Source organism: Leptomonas pyrrhocoris (assembly GCF_001293395.1).
Source record: "Leptomonas pyrrhocoris isolate H10 chromosome Unknown, whole genome shotgun sequence".
NCBI lineage: Eukaryota > Euglenozoa > Kinetoplastea > Trypanosomatida > Trypanosomatidae > Leptomonas > Leptomonas pyrrhocoris.
In genome coordinates, this window is record NW_015438368.1 from 90916 (window position 1) to 108993 (window position 18078).

The 18078-nt window shown below is 57.6% G+C and overlaps 5 protein-coding genes across 10 annotated transcripts; all 5 read left to right on the plus strand.

Moving 5' to 3' along the window:
* Positions 1 to 223: 223 nt before the first annotated feature.
* On the plus strand, positions 224 to 4246 carry ABB37_05850 (hypothetical protein; the record flags this gene model as incomplete). Of its 2 annotated transcripts, none has more annotated exons than XM_015804026.1 (1): positions 224 to 4246. In XM_015804026.1, the coding sequence occupies exon 1, from the start codon at positions 392 to 394 to the stop codon at positions 4244 to 4246; it is 3855 nt and encodes a 1284-aa protein (XP_015657160.1). In that variant the 5' UTR covers positions 224 to 391. The 2 variants fall into 2 exon arrangements, with proteins under 2 accessions (XP_015657160.1, XP_015657161.1); XM_015804027.1 differs by having other exon boundaries at positions 231 to 4246.
* A 772-nt stretch (positions 4247 to 5018) lies between these two features.
* On the plus strand, positions 5019 to 8483 carry ABB37_05851 (hypothetical protein; the record flags this gene model as incomplete). The annotated part of the gene is made up of 1 exon (XM_015804028.1): positions 5019 to 8483. Exon 1 carries the CDS (start codon positions 6156 to 6158, stop codon positions 8481 to 8483), a length of 2328 nt encoding a protein of 775 aa, XP_015657162.1. The 5' UTR covers positions 5019 to 6155.
* A 1602-nt stretch (positions 8484 to 10085) lies between these two features.
* On the plus strand, positions 10086 to 11606 carry ABB37_05852 (putative mitochondrial prostaglandin f2-alpha synthase/D-arabinose dehydrogenase (PGFS)). 5 transcript variants are annotated; one of them, XM_015804029.1, is made up of 1 exon: positions 10086 to 11606. In XM_015804029.1, the coding sequence occupies exon 1, from the start codon at positions 10406 to 10408 to the stop codon at positions 11258 to 11260; it is 855 nt and encodes a 284-aa protein (XP_015657163.1). In that variant the 5' UTR covers positions 10086 to 10405; the 3' UTR covers positions 11261 to 11606. The 5 variants fall into 5 exon arrangements, with proteins under 5 accessions (XP_015657163.1, XP_015657164.1, XP_015657165.1 ...); XM_015804030.1 differs by having other exon boundaries at positions 10126 to 11606; XM_015804031.1 differs by having other exon boundaries at positions 10279 to 11606.
* Positions 11607 to 11995: 389 nt separating this feature from the next.
* ABB37_05853 (putative mitochondrial Aldehyde reductase) lies at positions 11996 to 12911 on the plus strand (the record flags this gene model as incomplete). Its single annotated transcript, XM_015804034.1, has 1 exon — positions 11996 to 12911. The coding sequence occupies exon 1, from the start codon at positions 12057 to 12059 to the stop codon at positions 12909 to 12911; it is 855 nt and encodes a 284-aa protein (XP_015657168.1). The 5' UTR covers positions 11996 to 12056.
* A 719-nt stretch (positions 12912 to 13630) lies between these two features.
* On the plus strand, positions 13631 to 17783 carry ABB37_05854 (hypothetical protein; the record flags this gene model as incomplete). Its single annotated transcript, XM_015804035.1, has 1 exon — positions 13631 to 17783. The coding sequence occupies exon 1, from the start codon at positions 14760 to 14762 to the stop codon at positions 17781 to 17783; it is 3024 nt and encodes a 1007-aa protein (XP_015657169.1). The 5' UTR covers positions 13631 to 14759.
* Between the last annotated feature and the right edge of the window lie 295 nt (positions 17784 to 18078).

Below are 18078 nucleotides of genomic sequence, written 5' to 3' on the forward strand. Positions count from 1 at the left end.
ATCCATCATGTCAGTGAGTGAAAGTGGAAATGAACATTGTCTATAGAAACTCTGTCCAGACATCACCACATGCTATCCCACAAAGCGGTCATCGCTGCTGTTCTCTCTGCTCCGCTTCGTTTCGATACACACACACACACACTCGATCTGCGCACCTCCCCCTCTCCCCCCTCCTCTTCATTTCTCATCACCTACTCCTTCTGAATAATGCCCATTCGATGAAAGAGAGTAGCACTCCTCTTTGGCTTCGTATTCCTGAACATTTTTGATCTCGGTGCTTTTGTGTACTTTATTTTCCTTTCTGTTGTGCAAATCGAAATACAGCACTGATCGTACCGTCACACAGACAAACACACTTTTGTATCGTTTTCTTCTACTTCAAACGCCCCCAATGCCGCAATTTGCGTCCACAGAGGCTCTTACCCGCTTTGTCGAAGGCCAGTCTCACCACGAGCGATGCAGGACGCTACTCGACGTCGGCCGCACCAGCGTGCTCGCCAAACCCCCCGACTCCACTACCGCACAGCACATCATCTGTGAACTCGCCCAGCCTTCGCAGGTGCACTACCACCGTCTACTGTCCGCCTACGCCCTGCGCGGTGCTTTTGCCGAGGCGAAGTTGAAGGCCACAGCGGTACAAGAAGATCTCTGGAAGGCGGCGCTCTCCTTGCTGGACGACCCGTCGTTGAAGGTAGCGCAGATCGTCATGACACCGCTGTTGACGGCCGCTGCTCGTCCCTCGTCTGAGACTTCTTCCGCCTCCTTCTCCCCCTCCTCCTTCTTGCTTTCCGCGCCGCTACCGCAGTTCAAGTCGTTTGTGTCGAAGCTGCGCCAGTGTGGTCAGCAGGCGCTGCTCGTGCAGCTCTACGCATCCAAGACCGTGGCGGACCCCGCAAAGCAGCAGTACCTTCTCGGCCACCTGTCACCGGCTGATTTTGAGAAGCTGTCCGAAGAAGATCAGGCCTCGCTCGACAGCGCCGCCCTCCGACTCCTCTGCCGCTTCCACGGTGCGTGGGTGGCGTCGTACTTAACGCGACGGGTCGAGGCGGTTGCCGCAGCGACGACGACGCCGACGGTGGATGCGCTGCTGCGGCGCCATGTGACACAAGCCTTTCACCATCTCGCGTCCAACGGCGGTGCGACGCACGCGCTGGCCCTCTTTATCGCCACCGCCCACCTTCTCGGACTTGCCCAGGGTGAATTACTACAGCTGCTGTCTCATCATTTCATGCGCCTTTACCCAGTGGAGGTGGGCACCTACTTACTGGACGGTGCGGGCCGCACGATGCTGGCGTCGTTTCAGCGCCGCATGGAGCTTCGTCTCACTCGTCACTCCGCCGGCCGCCTGAAGGGGCAAACAGACCTCATTTTACGCATGATGGAGCACGGCATCCTCTGTGCTATCCAGTCGGATCCCGAGTTCCTGCCCCGTGAGGTTCGGCAGCGCCTCTACGACACGCAACGCAGCTCCATGACAACGGACAACGGTGTACTCCGCGAGAACTACATGAGGCGCCTGCCGCGGGAAGAGGACCGCGTGGCGGAGGCGCGGGTCAACTACGCCCATCGCGCCTTACAGGACGACCCGTACGGGCGTCTGTCGTACCTTTCCTTTGTGCCGTTTCCAGAGGCGGTGCAGCTCGGTGCGGCGTACATCGCCAGCAACGACGCCGGTCTCCGCGCGGCGGCTGTGACGTCCCTGCTGCAGTCCCTGCGGTACTTCCCCGAGCACGTCGACGCGGCCCTGGACTTCTGCCTACGGCGGACGAAAGAGCAAGACCCGTGGAAGACGACGATGTACGATGCGTGGAGCGCTCTCCCGCGCGGGTTCTGGCGACACACACGTGCCTACCTCCCCGACGCAACACTGCTGGAGAAGCTTCAGCAGCTGTTGGATGCCACCTACAGCGCTAAGGACTTGTCACAAGGCACGCTGAACAGTGTGCAGGAGCTGCTGTGCGGCCTGGTTGGCCCGCATCCCGACTTTGCGCTTCCCCGGCTGCTTCAACTGATCAGCAAATGGAAGGAGTTCACTTCGGCGCTGAACGGCACGAAACCGTTTGGGTATGTGGCGCTGCTGTACCCACAGGTGATTCCGCGTGTGGTCACGGAGCTGCTCCGTGTTGCACAGAAAAGCTTGCATGACAACAAGTACTTCGCGTATGTGAACATCATGGAGGTGTTTCTGTCGAAAAGTCGAAAGCACGTTCCGCATGTGCTGCCGCTGCGCCTTCACCACCATCAAGAAAACGGCAGCGGGCAGCAAGCAACAATGCAGGCGAGTGTGAAGGCTGCCCTCCACGCTGGCATGAACTCCACCAGCGACTACGCTGCCGGCAGGGCCTTCGACCTGTACTACCGCAACTTCCCCGCGGAGGCAGTGGCTGGTCTTCCTTCGCTGCTGGAGACGAACCTCGACTGGGTAACGCGAGAGGCGGTGCAGACCATCGTGTGCAACCTCACGCAAGGCCCGTTGCTGGATCGCCTGGTGACTCCGCTGTGCAACATCCCGACAGGCCGCTTCTACGAAACGGAGGATGCGACACGGGCGTACATCTGCCACCTCCCGCTCTCCTACGCGTATCGCTGGACCGCCCACCAGCAGCGGACGTACGCGCAGGCAATTCTGAAGGTCATCTACGGCAAGAGCAACATCAATATCTTTTCCGGACGCGACTTCGTCACGGCGTTGGCGCGACTGCCGTCGGTGTCATCGTCCACCGCATGGACAAGTTCCGAAGGAGTGTCGTACAGCCTGCTAACGCTGGCCACCGAGCAGCACCCGGAGCACGGCGATTACCTGAAAGGGTTCGCCTTGCAAGCACTGGGGCTACTCGTCGGGGATGCCGCGGCGGTCACGGCGCTGCAGGCGGCGCTGGAGGTGCCGGATACCCGCATTGACGCGTTGCGCGCGCTGACACGGACGCTGCGATGCGCCTCCAGCGCGGAGGCGGTGCGCGTGTTGGAGCCGCTCCTCACCGGCAAGCAGGTCACGGCACAGAAGGAGGCCCTCTACCTCCTCGGCTCCAAGCGGGATGAGGTGGCCTACCGTCGTCTGGTGCGCTTTGCGGCGGAGCGTCAGCTACCGATGCCAGAGGAGGATGCGGAGGGCAACGCCATCCACAGGGCAGCTGGAGAGGAGGAAGAGGAGAAGGGAGTGAAATCCATCAACACAGCGAGCGACAGCACCGCCGCAGCACCAGTGGCGATGCACCGGGACGTGCGCACCGCCCTCGTCACGACGCTCTTCCACTATCTCAGCAAGCCACAAGTTTGGGCCTATTATGACCGGCTTCTCGCGCGGGACTGCAGCGGTGCAGAAGCGATGCAGAACGACAATGAGGGGGCCGCAGCGGTGAAGGAAGACAGCGCCTCTGAGGAGGAAGAGGCAGACGTGGCGAAAGAGGGAGAAGGAAAAGGAAAAGGAGAAGAAATGGACGAGAAGCCGTGTGCATCGGCGGCCGCCTGCGAAGCGATGACGACCTTGCCATGGATCAACCTCCGTCTTCCGTGGCAACTCGCTCGCTACCAAGCCCTCCTCACCGGGCTGCTGCGTCACCCAAAGCGCGACGTCAGCGTTGCCGCGCTGAACAAACTCGCCACGGTGCCCCCGTACACCAACATGGAGCTGTGCCGAGCGGCAGCGGCCTACCTGGACGACTGCACCAACCCACGCCTCGTGCGATCGGCGCTGCAGTGCATGATGCGCTGCACCGCGGAGGACTCCATTCCTTACGTCGTCTCGGTCATTCTCCGCACACCGGCCGACCCGTCCCTGCAGACCATCGCGGACGTCTTCGCCTCCCTCACGAGCCAGGCCGATCCCGCTATGAAGCCTCGCTTCTACCGCGTTATCGAAGGCGTCGCCACGAAACTCACCGCTGCCCACCGGCAGCCAACGCTCATTGTGCGGTTTATCGCCGCGTTACCGTCGGCGCAGTTTGTGGCGCAGCTGATGGCAGCTGAAAGCGCTGGGATCCTTCACACAGGGGCGGCCTACGCAGCGGTGGCGTCCGTGCGTAACAGTGAGAGTCTCTTGCGAGATCTAACGGAAGCGGAGGCGTTTGAGTTGTCGACGCTCCGTCGGCACCCGTCGGCGTTGCTGCGACGCATGGGATTGGAGGTGGTGCTCCAGGTACGCAGTCGAAAAGGTTGGACCGATTCCCGACGAGCGGCGGTGGTGGCGTATCAGCACGACAGCGACTTGTGGGTGTCTTCGGATGCGCTGGTGGTGCGCATGACGTAAAGTGCGTTGTTTGTTTTATTTTTTAGCTTTTCTTTTAAAAAAAAAACAGAAAAGAAGCCCCGTTGCGCACGTCCCAGCTAAAGGCGAAGCGCAGCAGCTGGTGGGAGTTAACATACATCGACTTTTTGTGTTTTCCTTTCTCTTGTCATTTCTTCTTTCCTATTTTCTTCTTATGTTTTTTGCTCTGCACTCTGTAGCAAACGTAGAACGTATTCCAGCTCGCACCGGCTGGCTCGAACGCAGCCGCAGTCATCAGCCGTTGACGATGCACCTTTCCTCTTTTTCCCTTTCCAGTCTGTCAGCACACGCGACAACTGCAGTATTGCGTTTCACCCGCGAATCTATCTTCTTCTCTTCATCCTTTTCTGGAAGCTGCCTCACGTCGACCCACAAAACGAAATTCGCTGCCTTGCTAAAACGGTCGCTCGTCGTGGATTGATGCTCTCTTTTCTCAGCCATTTCCAATGACGCCCATCAACGTCAGATGAATCAGATAAAACGAAAGACAAAGAAAGAGTTCTAATGTCTGCCGCTGCGTTAGAGCTGCCGTGGTATGCCTCACTTTGCCGCTTTCCTTATGCTTTCTAAATGACATATGTAGCACTGCAGCTCAAGTAAAATGTTTGCTTGTTGAGTGGCTGCCTTTCCTGTGCTGCGTTCTCTGGTCGAATTTTTTCTGCTCAAAACAGCCTTCACACTTCTCATCCCGGCACCTTATCTCTCTTTCTCCTTGTTCTCACCGCTCTCTTTGCCCTCCGGTCGGTGCGTTATCAGAACAGGGGTAGCATGGGAGTGGAAGCACCCACTGTAGCATTACCAAAGCATCGTTGAACAGAAAACGCGTAGGCGCCTTTCTCGTTTCTTTCTTTTTTTTTAATTATCACTTCACCTGAAGCTCACTCCCCATTCCGTATTCGTGCAATCCCTTTCCCCGGCGGTCAACACCGCTTAACATCTTCATTCACGTTCTCATTCTTTAGCGTTTCGCGACACGGCTCTTTTGATTCTCCGGTCACTTCAAACAGCCGCAGCCTTTTCTTCTTGTCTTTTTAATAACGACGTAAATGTTTTGTTTTTCTGTTTTCTTGTTGTTGTTGATGCTGTTTTGTTTCTACCATCGTCATTGTCATCGTCTTCGTTCATTAGTTCTTTTCAGGTCAGTCAATAGGCCCTCTCTCCCCCTCTCGCCGATCGTGTCGCCTCAGCCCACATGCGGTCTCCAACATGTCTCTCCCGCGACCACCTGCAGCTTTCCACCGTCACGACAGTCGCGCAGCCTACGTCGCCGCCGGCAACACACACCGAAGCGGATGACATGGCCGCACTGCACAGCACCGAGGTGGACGATACGACGGAGACCAAGCAGCATGCAATGCTGTCGAAGCACGACGGCGACTCCTCTTCCACCGGTCATCACCACAACCATCGGCGCCACAGAGTCACCACCACAACAGTAGTGGTGGCCGTCGACGCTGCCAACAACGGCGGTGGCAGACTCTATCGCGAGAAGCCCAGCAGATCCCCACGTAGGCACTCGCTGCAGCGCGTCAGTAGAGGGCGAGCGCCGTCGCTGGCGTCTCCCCGTAGAGCAGCAACAAAAGACAGCGTCACGGGTCAGCATTCGCATCCTGCACGCAACTCGTCTTCTCATGAAAAGAACGAGTGGGGTCACTGCAGCAAACGTGTCGATCGGCCTCACACCGACGTCCCGGACACGAATCGCCCCAACAACGATGCATCTACCCAACCAAACTTTCGAGGCAACAGTTCTTTCCACGGGCAGCAGAGACATCCTCTTCTACCCTTCACTACATCCACTAGCAACAGCAGCAGCGCCACGAACACGAACACGAACACGGCGAATGCTCCCTCACCTGCACGCAACCCTCATCACGTGAAAGCTGCTGGTATGAACTTGGCGGTGAGTCACGCCTCGTTGAGCCACGGCGGCTACCAGTTCTCTTTTCCGTCCTTCACCGTCAAGGGCGTGAAGTCTGGTGTTCCCCCTCCGCCGCTCTCGAAGCAGCCACAACGCCAACAAATAATGAACAGCGCGTACGACCTGGATCCACACGCGCCTTCGACACCGCTAATGTCCTCCTCCGTGCCGACCGACATTCGTGCACGAGCGCAGCAACCGCCCGAGACACTCCATGCTCCTTCCGCCTTTCCCTACCGGCGGCACGGGCAAGGGGTGGCCGGCGAGTCGCCTGGGCTGCAGCGCATCTCGCACACGAGGCGACCGTGGCAGAGTATGGGGGAGTGGAACTCGACCGGCCGTGTCCACGACGACGGCCACCCCCGACAGCCGGGTGCCTCTCGTGCGGCAGAAGAAGAAGTAAACCTCGCCACAACCAAGCGCCACGACGGTCAGCGTCGCCGCGGAAGCGCTGCTGTACTCTCAGATACGAGTTGTGACGCACAGAACATTGAAGGTACGGCTTTCCTGCTTACTGCAGAGCCGAGCGTGGCTGCGGTGAATGCCATCCTTCCAGACACGGCTCACATCCGCGACTACCGCTTTCCCTCCATCTTTGATCAGCTCAGCAAGGCGTCTTCACCCCCGCAGTCTTTTCTTCTCGCACCTGGTGTGCAGCCGAGTCTACTGGAACCCGAGCTGACCTCCGCCGCGCCTTCTGTGATGTGGCGGTCGGCCTTCGGGAGCTTCTCCACGGCCAGGCTCGATGAAGAGGGGGGAGGGGATCGGCGGACGGAGAAGGAAGCACGGGACTTCATCGCCGCACCGCGGAGTCTTTACGGCTCCGTTGTGGCGGGGGGCAGCCGCACAGAAATGGGCAGCTTCTTTTCTCCGATGAACATCCCACCCCCTGCGCTCTCCAGCAACAGTGGCGCGGAAGAGGAAGAAACGAAGAATCCACCACATCGGCGAGGTCCTCCAGCGAGAGGTGCGGTGGACGTGAAGTCGCTGCACGTGGAGGCGCCGCTGTCTGACGAAGACGATGAAGGCAGCCATGAAAGCAAAACACGTACTTTGGCGCTTGCAGCTCACCCTTCCGATGCGACACAACGCGGTCACCACAACGCAAGCGAGCCGCGAATTTCTCAAGGCGGCTCTCGCCACTGTCGGCCTCTGCCCAAGACTTTGGTGAAGACGAGCTCCCTCTTCATCGCCAGTGGGAGCTCCTTTCATCAGCCGGGGCGGACGACCAGCAAATGCGAAAGCGACTTCTGGGATGTGCCGCAGGAAGCCGACAGCGACGAGGAAGCAAGCGAATCCGGCAGCATCGGTGCGGTGGTGGACGCGAAGGAGCGCCGGTCACAGCGCAGCGAGCTCGCCCGCAAAGTGACGATGTACGGCCGGAACTGGTTGGAGGAAACCGGCAGAGGTGGGGTGAAGGGAAGTGCAGGTCAGACAGGCAACAGCATCATCTACAGCAACAACGAAGATGGTACGCCTGCTGCGCTTCATGCCAACTCGCACGAAACCCCTCTTTGTCATCACCGCCACCGTCACCACCACTCCGACGAGGGTGATAACATCTCCCCCTCCTCTGCATCCTTCTACCGCGGAAACAGCAGTGACAGCGACAACTCCAGTGATGACGGGCACACCAACACCGACGGCCGTCACACGTGTCAGCCTCCATGGCAGCAGGATGTGGCAGCGTTGCCACAGCAAGAAGAAAGGGAATCCGTCGTGGATGTTGCGGTGCTCCAGCGCATCCTCTCCGCGACGGTGGACTGCAACGGCGGCCTCGAGGAGGAGGAGGAGGAGGAGTACGTCCGCGCGTACCCGACGGCGCCGGTCCCACCACTTCACCCTCCCCGACCGGAGCGCCCTGCGTACGCGCCGCCTACCGTGGCAGCCGCCCCTCTCCGCACACCATACTTCGGTCGTGTGGGTAACGCTTCTCCCTTTCGATACGCGACCGCGGCGCAGCAGCAGCAGCGTCAGCATCACCGGAGGAGCACACCCACACGGTGTGTGGCAGGCAACGGCTTCACGCAGCCTGGCAGGAACGCGGGAGGGGGTATTACCGGGACACATGCGGCGGTGTACGTGCGTATGTTTGCCCGGGGGCAGGGCTGCCATACCTCCATTAATGGCCGTTGCACATCCTCTCCATCATCCGCTGGCTCGCCCAACGGACACGCTGTGCCGTTTCGACAGACCGCAACAGGCCGGCCACGGGTGCACCAGCTGCTGGGCCTAAATCCGAGAGCAGACATTCGATGGGTGAGGTCGCCAGACTGGCGTAGAATGCCACCCAAATAGCTGGTACTGCAGGCCCTTTTTTCTCCTTAGCCTCACGCATTTGCGCGCCTACTTTACAAAGTGTTGCTGACTTCTTTTTTATGCATGTGAGGGGGTGTGGGTGTTTCCTTGGATATTTGTTTTGCTCAAACTTATGCGCTTGATTGCCGCGTCGCGCAGATACCATTCGTTTCTTCTCCCCTTCTTTTCTCTTCGCTTACTCATCACTGCCTGTTCGATCGTGCCTTTTTGATTGGAGTGGTATAGTGTTTCGCTTGGCCCTTAACTATCGGGTGCGTGTGTATGTGAGCGTGGTGTGTGGCACGTGTGTGGTATGCGTGTGATGGCTTTCTTGCCTTCTCGAACCGCTTCTCGTTTTGCAGCGGGTTTTTTGTTGTTGATGTTTCTTTTTTTCCCTCGTTTTTCTCTTTCAAAATTGGCTCTTTGCGACCCTCTCTTATCCGCGTCCATAAGCGGTCCCCGTTGCTATAAATTACTAATTCTATCTTGCTGTTCATCCTCGTTGCTTAAACGGGAATCGGGAACCATCTCCTAACCGTCAGCATTCGTCTTCTCCTAACCATGTTAGAACTGATATTTGCTTGCCGTATATATGCATATATTCTGGTCTTACTGTTCTTTTATCTTCTGTTTTATCCTCGAAAGGTGCGACTCTGCAAACCTGCAAATAATATTATTTTCCCGTGTTCTCTTCATTATGATTATTTTTTCCTCGGTCTCGTCAAACAAAAACAAAGTATTCTGTTGTATGTGCATACGGTGTAGTACTGCCTACATTATCACGTTGACGGGTGGTGATGGGCACCTATCAGCGGGAGCTCTTTCCTTTCTCTTTTCATTAGTTTTTTTCTTGTCCGTCGCGCATCGAAGACGTAGCTGAGGCAGGGAACATGAAAATAGTTTCGTTCGGGTAGATATAAAAGTGCCTTTAAAAAATGGAACTCTGCATTATCGGGGTTTTTTTTGTTTGTTTCTGTGTGTTTCTGTGTGTGTGTGTGTGCTCTTCATTCGGCTTCATCTATAACGCTACGAACAGCACTCTTGAAAAGATAACAATCCGTGTCTTTGTCTTCTCCATCTCCGTGTCTTTATCTTCCCAGTGAGGTCACCGTCACCGTTGCTTGTCGTCGTGCGCCATATTTTTCTGTGTTTCCCTGCCAGTCAACTCCCAAAAAGGGTGCCGTTTGGGTGTTTCACTTTCTCTTTTCCTTTTTAAAGCTGTGAGAGGGGTGGGGGCGGAAGGGGAGGACACAGTTCGGCGTATTCTTTTCGTTGCCGACTCTGTCGAGATTCCCGCGTCCTTTGTGGACCATCGTAGGTGTAGCTGCGTAGGCGACTCCACATCGGGTCCCACTTGCATCCGGGCCGGCGCAGCTGCTACTCACATCTCTACTACACTTCACACTCCTTTCAGCGGGAAGGGCGGAACGAAACACATTTCCTTCTCCCACGGTATCCACCGTCAGAAATACTACACACAGCAAAAAAGCGGGAGCATCGTAAGTGCGAGGACGTACAGAGAGTACTTCATCATTTCTTAGTGCAACTGCACTTTAAGCTTGGTAGCAAGCATTCCCTTCTTCTCTTTCCTCTTTCAATCAAAGAGCTCTGCGCCACTGACACGTCTTTCTCCACGAGCAACAGCGCCATCTCTGACTACGAAACGGAGTATCCTTCCGTCGTGTGCACCCCCAGGACGAGTAGCAGCGTACACGTATCTTGTGTGTCACCGCCACACTTCTCCTTCATCGTTCTCCTCCCTTCGTATTATCGCTGCATTGCTACCCCCACGTCAAGTAACCACCGAGCAACCCAACCCTCATACACCGCCACACTCCATTCATCCCGCCGCCATTAAAATCAACACCCGCTCCGTAAAGCGATCTTTTCCTTTATCGTTTTCTTCCGTTCTCTTCTCTCCCATGCCTAACGTTACCAACACCTTTGTGACGCTGCCCAACGGCGTCAAGATGCCGCAGATCGGCCTCGGCGTGTGGCAGTCCGCCGCCGGTGAAGCCACAGAGAACGCCGTGAAGTGGGCCGTGCAGGCCGGCTACCGCCACATCGACACGGCTCGCATCTACGAGAACGAGGAGAGCGTCGGTGTGGGCATCCGCGACTGCGGCGTGCCGCGCGAGCAGATCTTCGTCACAACAAAGCTGTGGAACACAGATCAGGGCTACGAGAGCACCCTCGCCGCCTTCGAGGAGAGCCGAAAGAAGCTCGGCCTTGACTACATCGACCTCTACCTCATCCACTGGCCGCGCGGCAACGCTATCGTGGCCAAGGAGGGCAAGAAGTACCTGGACTCGTGGCGCGCCTTCGAGAAGCTGTACGAGGAGAAGAAGGTGCGTGCGATCGGCGTGTCGAACTTCAACATCCACCACCTCGAGGACGTGCTGGCGATGTGCAAGGTGGCGCCGATGGTGAACCAGGTCGAGCTGCACCCGCTGAACAACCAGGCGGAGCTGCGGAAGTACTGTGCCTCGAAGAACATCTACGTGGAGGCGTGGTCGCCGCTGGGCCAGGGCAACCTGCTCGCCGATCCGCAGCTCACGAGCATCGCCGCGAAGCACCACAAGAGCGCTGCGCAGGTGATCCTGCGCTGGGACATTCAGCACAACACCATTACGATCCCCAAGTCTGTGCACAAGGAGCGCATCGTCGAGAACGCCCAGGTCTTCGACTTTGAGCTGAGTGCGGAGGAGATGGCGACGATCGACGCGATGAACACGAACCACCGCTACGGCCCCAACCCCGACGACGCCGATTTTTAGTTTCTGGCTGTGGTTATTGAAGCCAATGCATTTTCTTCGTCTTCTCCGGGATGTGTCGAAGGAGTTTCCTTGTAAAGGCTGGAGGTGCGTGCATGACATCGGAGTGGTGATGCATCAAAACCGCAAATAATTTTCAAGTGACGCTTTCTTTCTGATTTGATTTTTCTCATTATTATTCTTCTCAACGTAGAGCCTGTTCGTGGGATAGCGTGCACCTTAGCCAGACACTGGAAGCGCGCTAGAGCGTTGCGCTATCAGGTTATCGCCAGCAAACCCACTCAACGAAGCACCTCTTGTTGTCTCTCTTTATTTTTGTTTCTCTTCTCTACCGTCACAATAGGACAATGCTTTCCATGAGTGGTACCCTTTCCCTGCGTCGTCTAGGTATGAGCGGCTCTGTTGCCGCCGCCTCCTCGCCGCAATCACGGGGGGTGGGCCACGCAGACCTACTCTTTCCATGTGGGGAATGAGATGGTTTTGCGTCTCCCCCGCGCTCGCACATGTACATCGAAAGGAGAGCCAAAGCACCGTTTCCTCAAACGCAAGCGGTACGCGCCTGCTTCATTGCAGGTGAATGAGGAAGCCGCTCCAGCTCAGACGGTATGGCTCGATACGCTTTCACTTAACGCGGTTCTGTTGTGTGTCTCCTGTCCTGTGTGCTGTGCACCTTGCGCTCTCCCCTCCCCAACTGCCACCCTGTCTGCCCTCTCCGCACCTCTTCACGATTCACCTAATAGCGATACACCATCTCTTCATTACAACCCCATCCTCCTAACCTCCCCACTTCCCGCCCAACATGTCCGGAGTTGGCAACACCGTCGTGACGCTGCCCAACGGCGTCAAGATGCCGCAGATCGGCCTCGGCGTGTGGCAGTCCGCCGCCGGTGAAGCCACAGAGAACGCCGTGAAGTGGGCCGTGCAGGCCGGCTACCGCCACATCGACACCGCACCCCTCTACGAGAACGAGGAGAGCGTCGGTGTGGGCATCCGCGACTGCGGCGTGCCGCGCGAGCAGATCTTCGTCACATCCAAGTTGTGGAACGCGGACCACGGCTACGAGAACACCCTCGCCGCCTTCGAGAAGAGCCGCAAGGAGCTCGGCCTTGACTACATCGACCTCTACCTCATCCACTGGCCGCGCGGCAACGCTATCGTGGCCAAGGAGGGCAAGAAGTACCTGGACTCGTGGCGCGCCTTCGAGAAGCTGTACGAGGAGAAGAAGGTGCGTGCGATCGGCGTGTCGAACTTCAACATCCACCACCTCGAGGACGTGCTGGCGATGTGCAAGGTGGCGCCGATGGTGAACCAGGTCGAGCTGCACCCGCTGAACAACCAGGCGGAGCTGCGGAAGTACTGTGCCTCGAAGAACATCTACGTGGAGGCGTGGTCGCCGCTGGGCCAGGGCAACCTGCTCGCCGATCCGCAGCTCACGAGCATCGCCGCGAAGCACCACAAGAGCGCTGCGCAGGTGATCCTGCGCTGGGACATTCAGCACAACATCATCACGATCCCCAAGTCTGTGCACAAGGAGCGCATCGTCGAGAACGCCCAGGTCTTCGACTTTGAGCTGAGTGCGGAGGAGATGGCGACGATCGACGCGATGAACACGAACCACCGCTACGGCCCCAGCCCCGACGACGCCGACTTCTAAGCGTTTGGCGCTGAGTGGACGGTTCCCCCCCGATTATTATTACTATGATGACCTGTTTTTATGTTTCTCTTTTAAGAATCTTTTTTTTTCGTCTCTCGATACGCGAAATTAACTGCGAAATGGCAAGGAACGATTGTTAGTATAAGAGACACGCGCACTATTTGCACCCTGCGAACGGTAGTCCTTCTTTACACAACTGTCTACTATGTAGCGACACCATTCTCGCTGTTGTGCCCCCTTCTTTTAGCATGGGTTTTTTATTTCTGTGCTCGATGCGAGGTTCTACGCTTTTTGCTACTGGAATCGTGCCGTGATGCGGCACATGACTTTTCACGCGCGCTAGCGTACACGCCTGTACATCAGCCTCGCATAGGCTGCACACCCCAACATCATCAAAACGCATTCAAACGCATCCACAAACAGTCGTACCCCCCACTCGGCTGCAGCGAGCCGTTTTGTTCTCCTGGGAGCCGCAGCACGTTCTGCCTCTTCACGGAAACGCGAGCGTCGTATGATGAGGCGCGTATGCCGTGGTCCTTTCTGCTGTTCCCCGCTTGCCCTTCTCTTTTGCTGGCATGGGCTGCGGGAAGAGCTACGAGACGCAGCGCCACGTGCTTTCTGGGCAATCTTGACTGGCGTGGACTTTCCCCTCATTTCTTCATTCACCCCCTTCTCTCTCTCTCTCTCTTCCCTTTCGGCTTGCGTATTGTTTGCCGTTTAGCACACAGCTCTAACCGCACGTAAGCACTGCTGACTTCTCGCTGCGACCTCCTGCTCTCCGGCTGGACTGTTGGACTCGGCCCACGCAGCCGTTGCCGCTACAACAGTAAAGTACGTCGTTCTCTTCACGTTGGCTGAACTCCTTGTTTTTGTCGAGCAGCGGTCACTTGGCGGATTGCCCTCCGCAGTCATCTCCCCTCTTGCTTGTTCTCTTTAGCTTTTCTTAGTTTTCCAGTTTCCCCTCTTGGATTATTTCTTTTGTTTTCTTGTTTCTGTGTACGTTTGTTACGGCTTTCAGATCCGTGCTTCTTGTTTTGCCTCTGTGAGAGACTTAGTGCTCTCACAGGATTCAAAAGCGATTCAGCTCACGAGAAGGCGGAGTCTCGTTGATCTCTGTTGTCGTCACCGTAGCACTGAGCGCGTTTCATCCGTAGGGTCCGGCATAGGCGTACCCGCAATCCCTTTCTTCTTTCTTTTTTGTTTGTTTTTGTTGGTTACTACGAATTCTCCTTGTCTTTTCTTGTTTTTCACTCTTCTTGGCTGTTGGCGGGTTAGTGGCACATGTGACGTTGTCGCGCTGGCGTTGCACCATCGTGGTCCCTGTGCGGCTTTGCATATATTTTCCTTCTCTCCTGTCTTGTTTTTTGTCTTGTCCTCCCTTCAGACTCCCTTCAAACGGCTTCACTGTCTTTTTTGTTTTGGTGAGTGTTGTTCTCAGAGCACAGAGAACCCGCTCTTGTCTATCCTTTCGGTGGGTGCTGTTGTGCCTCTCTCCCCGTGACCCGGACTCACCCATCGCTGTGGAGTTGTATTGTTGTTGTTACTGCTCACTTCCTCCATACCGTTCTCCCTGCCCCCACCCCACTCCCCGCTCCTCCCGCTCCCATCACCTAGTGACGGATAGTCCTCACGGGGTATTCTTCGTAGTATTATTATTGTTATTATTTGGAGAATTCACTCGCTTTACCTGCTGCCTGTACAGTGGTAAAACTGAATACGCTCCGCTTTTGCGTCTTTTCATTCCAAGCTTCAACACACAACAACAACCGGGGAAGCGAATCGCACGGCAATCGCAGCCACGGTGACCGGCTCTTTTTTTTAAGACTCGAGCCCACACAGGCGTAGACAATGGAGCGGCGTGGTAGCAACATCGAAACCAGTGCGGTACGGCACAGCCGGCGCCGCTCTGCCGTGACGATCATCGCGCCAGGCGAGGAAGCGAACCCGTTTCAGCAGGACGCCGTCAACGTCTCTTTCCAGAAGCAGTCCCTCCCCGCGTACTCGCGCTTTGACAACTTTAAAGCCAACCCACGCGAGGAGGAGGACGGTGTGAACGAGGTGCCCGCATCCGCCCCTCGTGGACCTCCACCATCATCATCAGCGGCGCCTTCGGCCTCTGTGATGCCAGGCCGTGTAAACGGCTTACCGAATGATAACACGGTGACTCGCAACGGCGCTTCCGCACGCAGAGCCCTCAGCGCGCCGTTAGAGCCGTCTCGATTCGACGGGCCGCCGGCAGCTGACTGGGGCGCCGTCCCGGTCTCCGCATCAAAGTGCATGAGTGGCCTCCACGTCTTTCCGCAGACGCCCCCCACCGTCGCCGTCGCGCCGGCGCAGCTCACACTGACGGTCCGAAATGGCAACGTCCTCGTCGCCGCTGCCGCACCGCCGGCCCTTCAATTCCCGTCTTTACCGAACGGGCGTAGCAACCGGGGTGGTTCTGGTTCGGACACCCCGGGGGCACACGCAGGGCGTGGAGCCAACAGCACGCCCGTCGCCGTCGCCGTCCTCGCAGGAGTCCCCCCTCGTCGAGGCGGGCCCGTGCCCCAAGCTGCGTCGAGCAGCACGGTGAATGGTATCAGCCCGGCGGGGAGGCTGTCCGTCACGAGTAGACGAGGTCAGACGCCTCCACTGGCATTCCAGCAAAGTGCGCTTTCACACGCCGCTTCTGCGGTCGGCCCATCTGTTGGATTGAACGCCAGCAGCATGGGTGCTGTCTCGAGAAATACGAGCAGCAGTGGTACAAGTAGGAGTATGGGAATAAGCTCTTATGCCTCGGCCCCGCCGCTGCAGCCACCACCATCCTCCGCCGCGGCAAAATGGACGTCGGCGGCCCGCCGTCAGCAACTGAACGCCAATGCGGGCTCGTACAATAGCGGTCGTCGTGCCACGGTGCCGCAAGGGGGTACACCGCAGCGGCGCGGGGAGCAGCAGCAGGTGCCGCATCCCCCGTCACGCGGCAGCGCCACTTCCTCCGCCTCCGTCTCCGCGTACGAGGAGGACGGCAGGAAGGCATCCGTGTTGGAGTTATCAAGTTTGCTGTCCAGTACGGCTGCCTCCGACACAAGCAGCACGGCGGCCAGCGATGACGGCAGAGACTCATTTGCTCGCTACTCCGACTCCGGCCGTGATCCGTCGATTGTGATTGAGGAGGGCGGTGCGGCGGTGGGGCCCTCAGCGGCGGCGGCAGGCACGCAGTCCCCAACGCCGGACTACTGCGATTTCTTGAAGCCCGCCCTGCGAAGGAAGCTGGCCGAAATGGCAGAGACCCCCGCGTCGCCTCCGAAAAGGCAGAAACAGCATCCGATGGACACGAGCACCCGTGACGGTAGCACCAACCCCAGCGCAGGTGAGGGGGAACGCGCAACAGCCGCAGCAGCGAAGAAGACGGATGCGTCGTCTACGCAGAACGGAAAGGGGAGTCGAAAGGGCGAGAGTAACCCGCTGGGTGGCCTCTCCCTGAGCCAGCGAGAGCCGCTGACGCTGTCAGACATTTCCAATTCCTTCCAGTCTCCTTTGTTTTTTACGCCTCTCGAAGAGCTCCGCGAAGCAGTGCAATTCGATGCAAAACCCACGCAGTCGAATGACCACTCACCAGTCACCTCGACACCCGCAGCGGACGTGTCAGCGACGGAGCGGAGTGGAAGCTCACTGGCTGATTACAGTCTCACAGACACGGCCACTGATGCAACTGGATCTGGTGTAAACCCGGACTCCTTGAGGGGTCCCGTGAATGCGCGGCAGCGAAGGAACCGCCCCGTCGTGCGGCTCCCGTCCCCGGTCGAATTGAACAGCGTGCAGCAGCGTGGGAAAGGCAACGGCCCGACTACATCCTCGCCACCGTTGCTCGCCACCAAGCACCGCGCCAACCTGGCACACCGGCATGGCACCAACAGTAGAGAGCAGAGCGTTCGGGCAGGCGCCACGACCGCGGCGGGCAAAAGCATCAGCGTGGATAGCTGGGATTTTGACTATCTGGTCAGGAATGGACTCGTTCGTGTCACAGAGAAGAACGAGATCCTTGATGAGTCTCCGTCGGCACCACACGTCAACGTTCCTGGAACGTCCGCCGCGGCCGCCCCTTCGCCCACGTCAACCGGCACTACAAACAACCACCGCAGCAGCAGCAGCAGCAGGGCGGAGCAGAAGTGGCTCGTCACGCAGTCCCTCAGCATTAACCCGGCAGAGTTCTCGTTCGATCACCTCTCTTTGAATCAGCAATGCAGCACGGTGGCGAAGCTGCGTAGGGTGTTTGAGTCGCAGCGGAAACCCATCGCGAGAGGCGACGGCGGCGCTGCGAACCCGTCCAGTACGGTCAGGACACCACCCGAACAAACAGAATCGCCGAGAGGGAAGGAAAGCGGCTCCCTCGCGCGGAAGCAAAGCAACTCGCTCGCCCTTTCGACAGGCAGCACCGTGGCAGCCCCGTGCAGTGAGGAATCCAGCAAAGCATCGTCGGTGGCGGACGGCGGCACGGATTCGGGTCGCAGTGCGGTGGTACGCACCTCCGTCTCCGCGCCCTCCACGGAGTTCAGCTTCAACCGTCTCACCCCTCCGCGTTCGGCGGATACGAAAGCAATGACTCTGCCGCCGATTTCAAGCACTTCTCACCCAAACCCGGCACCTATGAGAGCTACCAGTTTTCCCTCCAATGCATCTGGAGATGATTTTCACCTGAGCAGGGGCACAAGCAGCACGGACGGTGCATCGCCGATCTATTCAAACTTCACCCCTTCACGATCGAAGGGCACGAACGCCACGCTGCTCTCTTTGTCGATGCCTGCCGGCGACGCAGCCTTCTCGCTGTCCCGCTTTCACAACCTCAACTCCTCCTTCGACACCGTCAACATGTCCGACCACCGCGATGTTTGATGCCTCTTTTGGGGCGATGCTGAGGCCACACCGCGAAAGGGTCGAACAGCGCCAGTGGGTCATGGCCGTTGACGGGGGGCGGGGAGAGAGAGAGAGCCACTCCTCCGTTTGTTTGGTGCTGGATTGATAGGTTTGGTTGCCATTTTTGTTTCCTTGATATTTTGAGGGTGTTATACTTTCCTTCTTTCTTTTTTCCACGCGGCGCGTTTGTTGTTTTTCGAAACGACAGCGAAAAGGAAATGAATACAATGTGCATCGAGAAGCATGTTGGTCTGACGTGTGTAATCGCGTGATG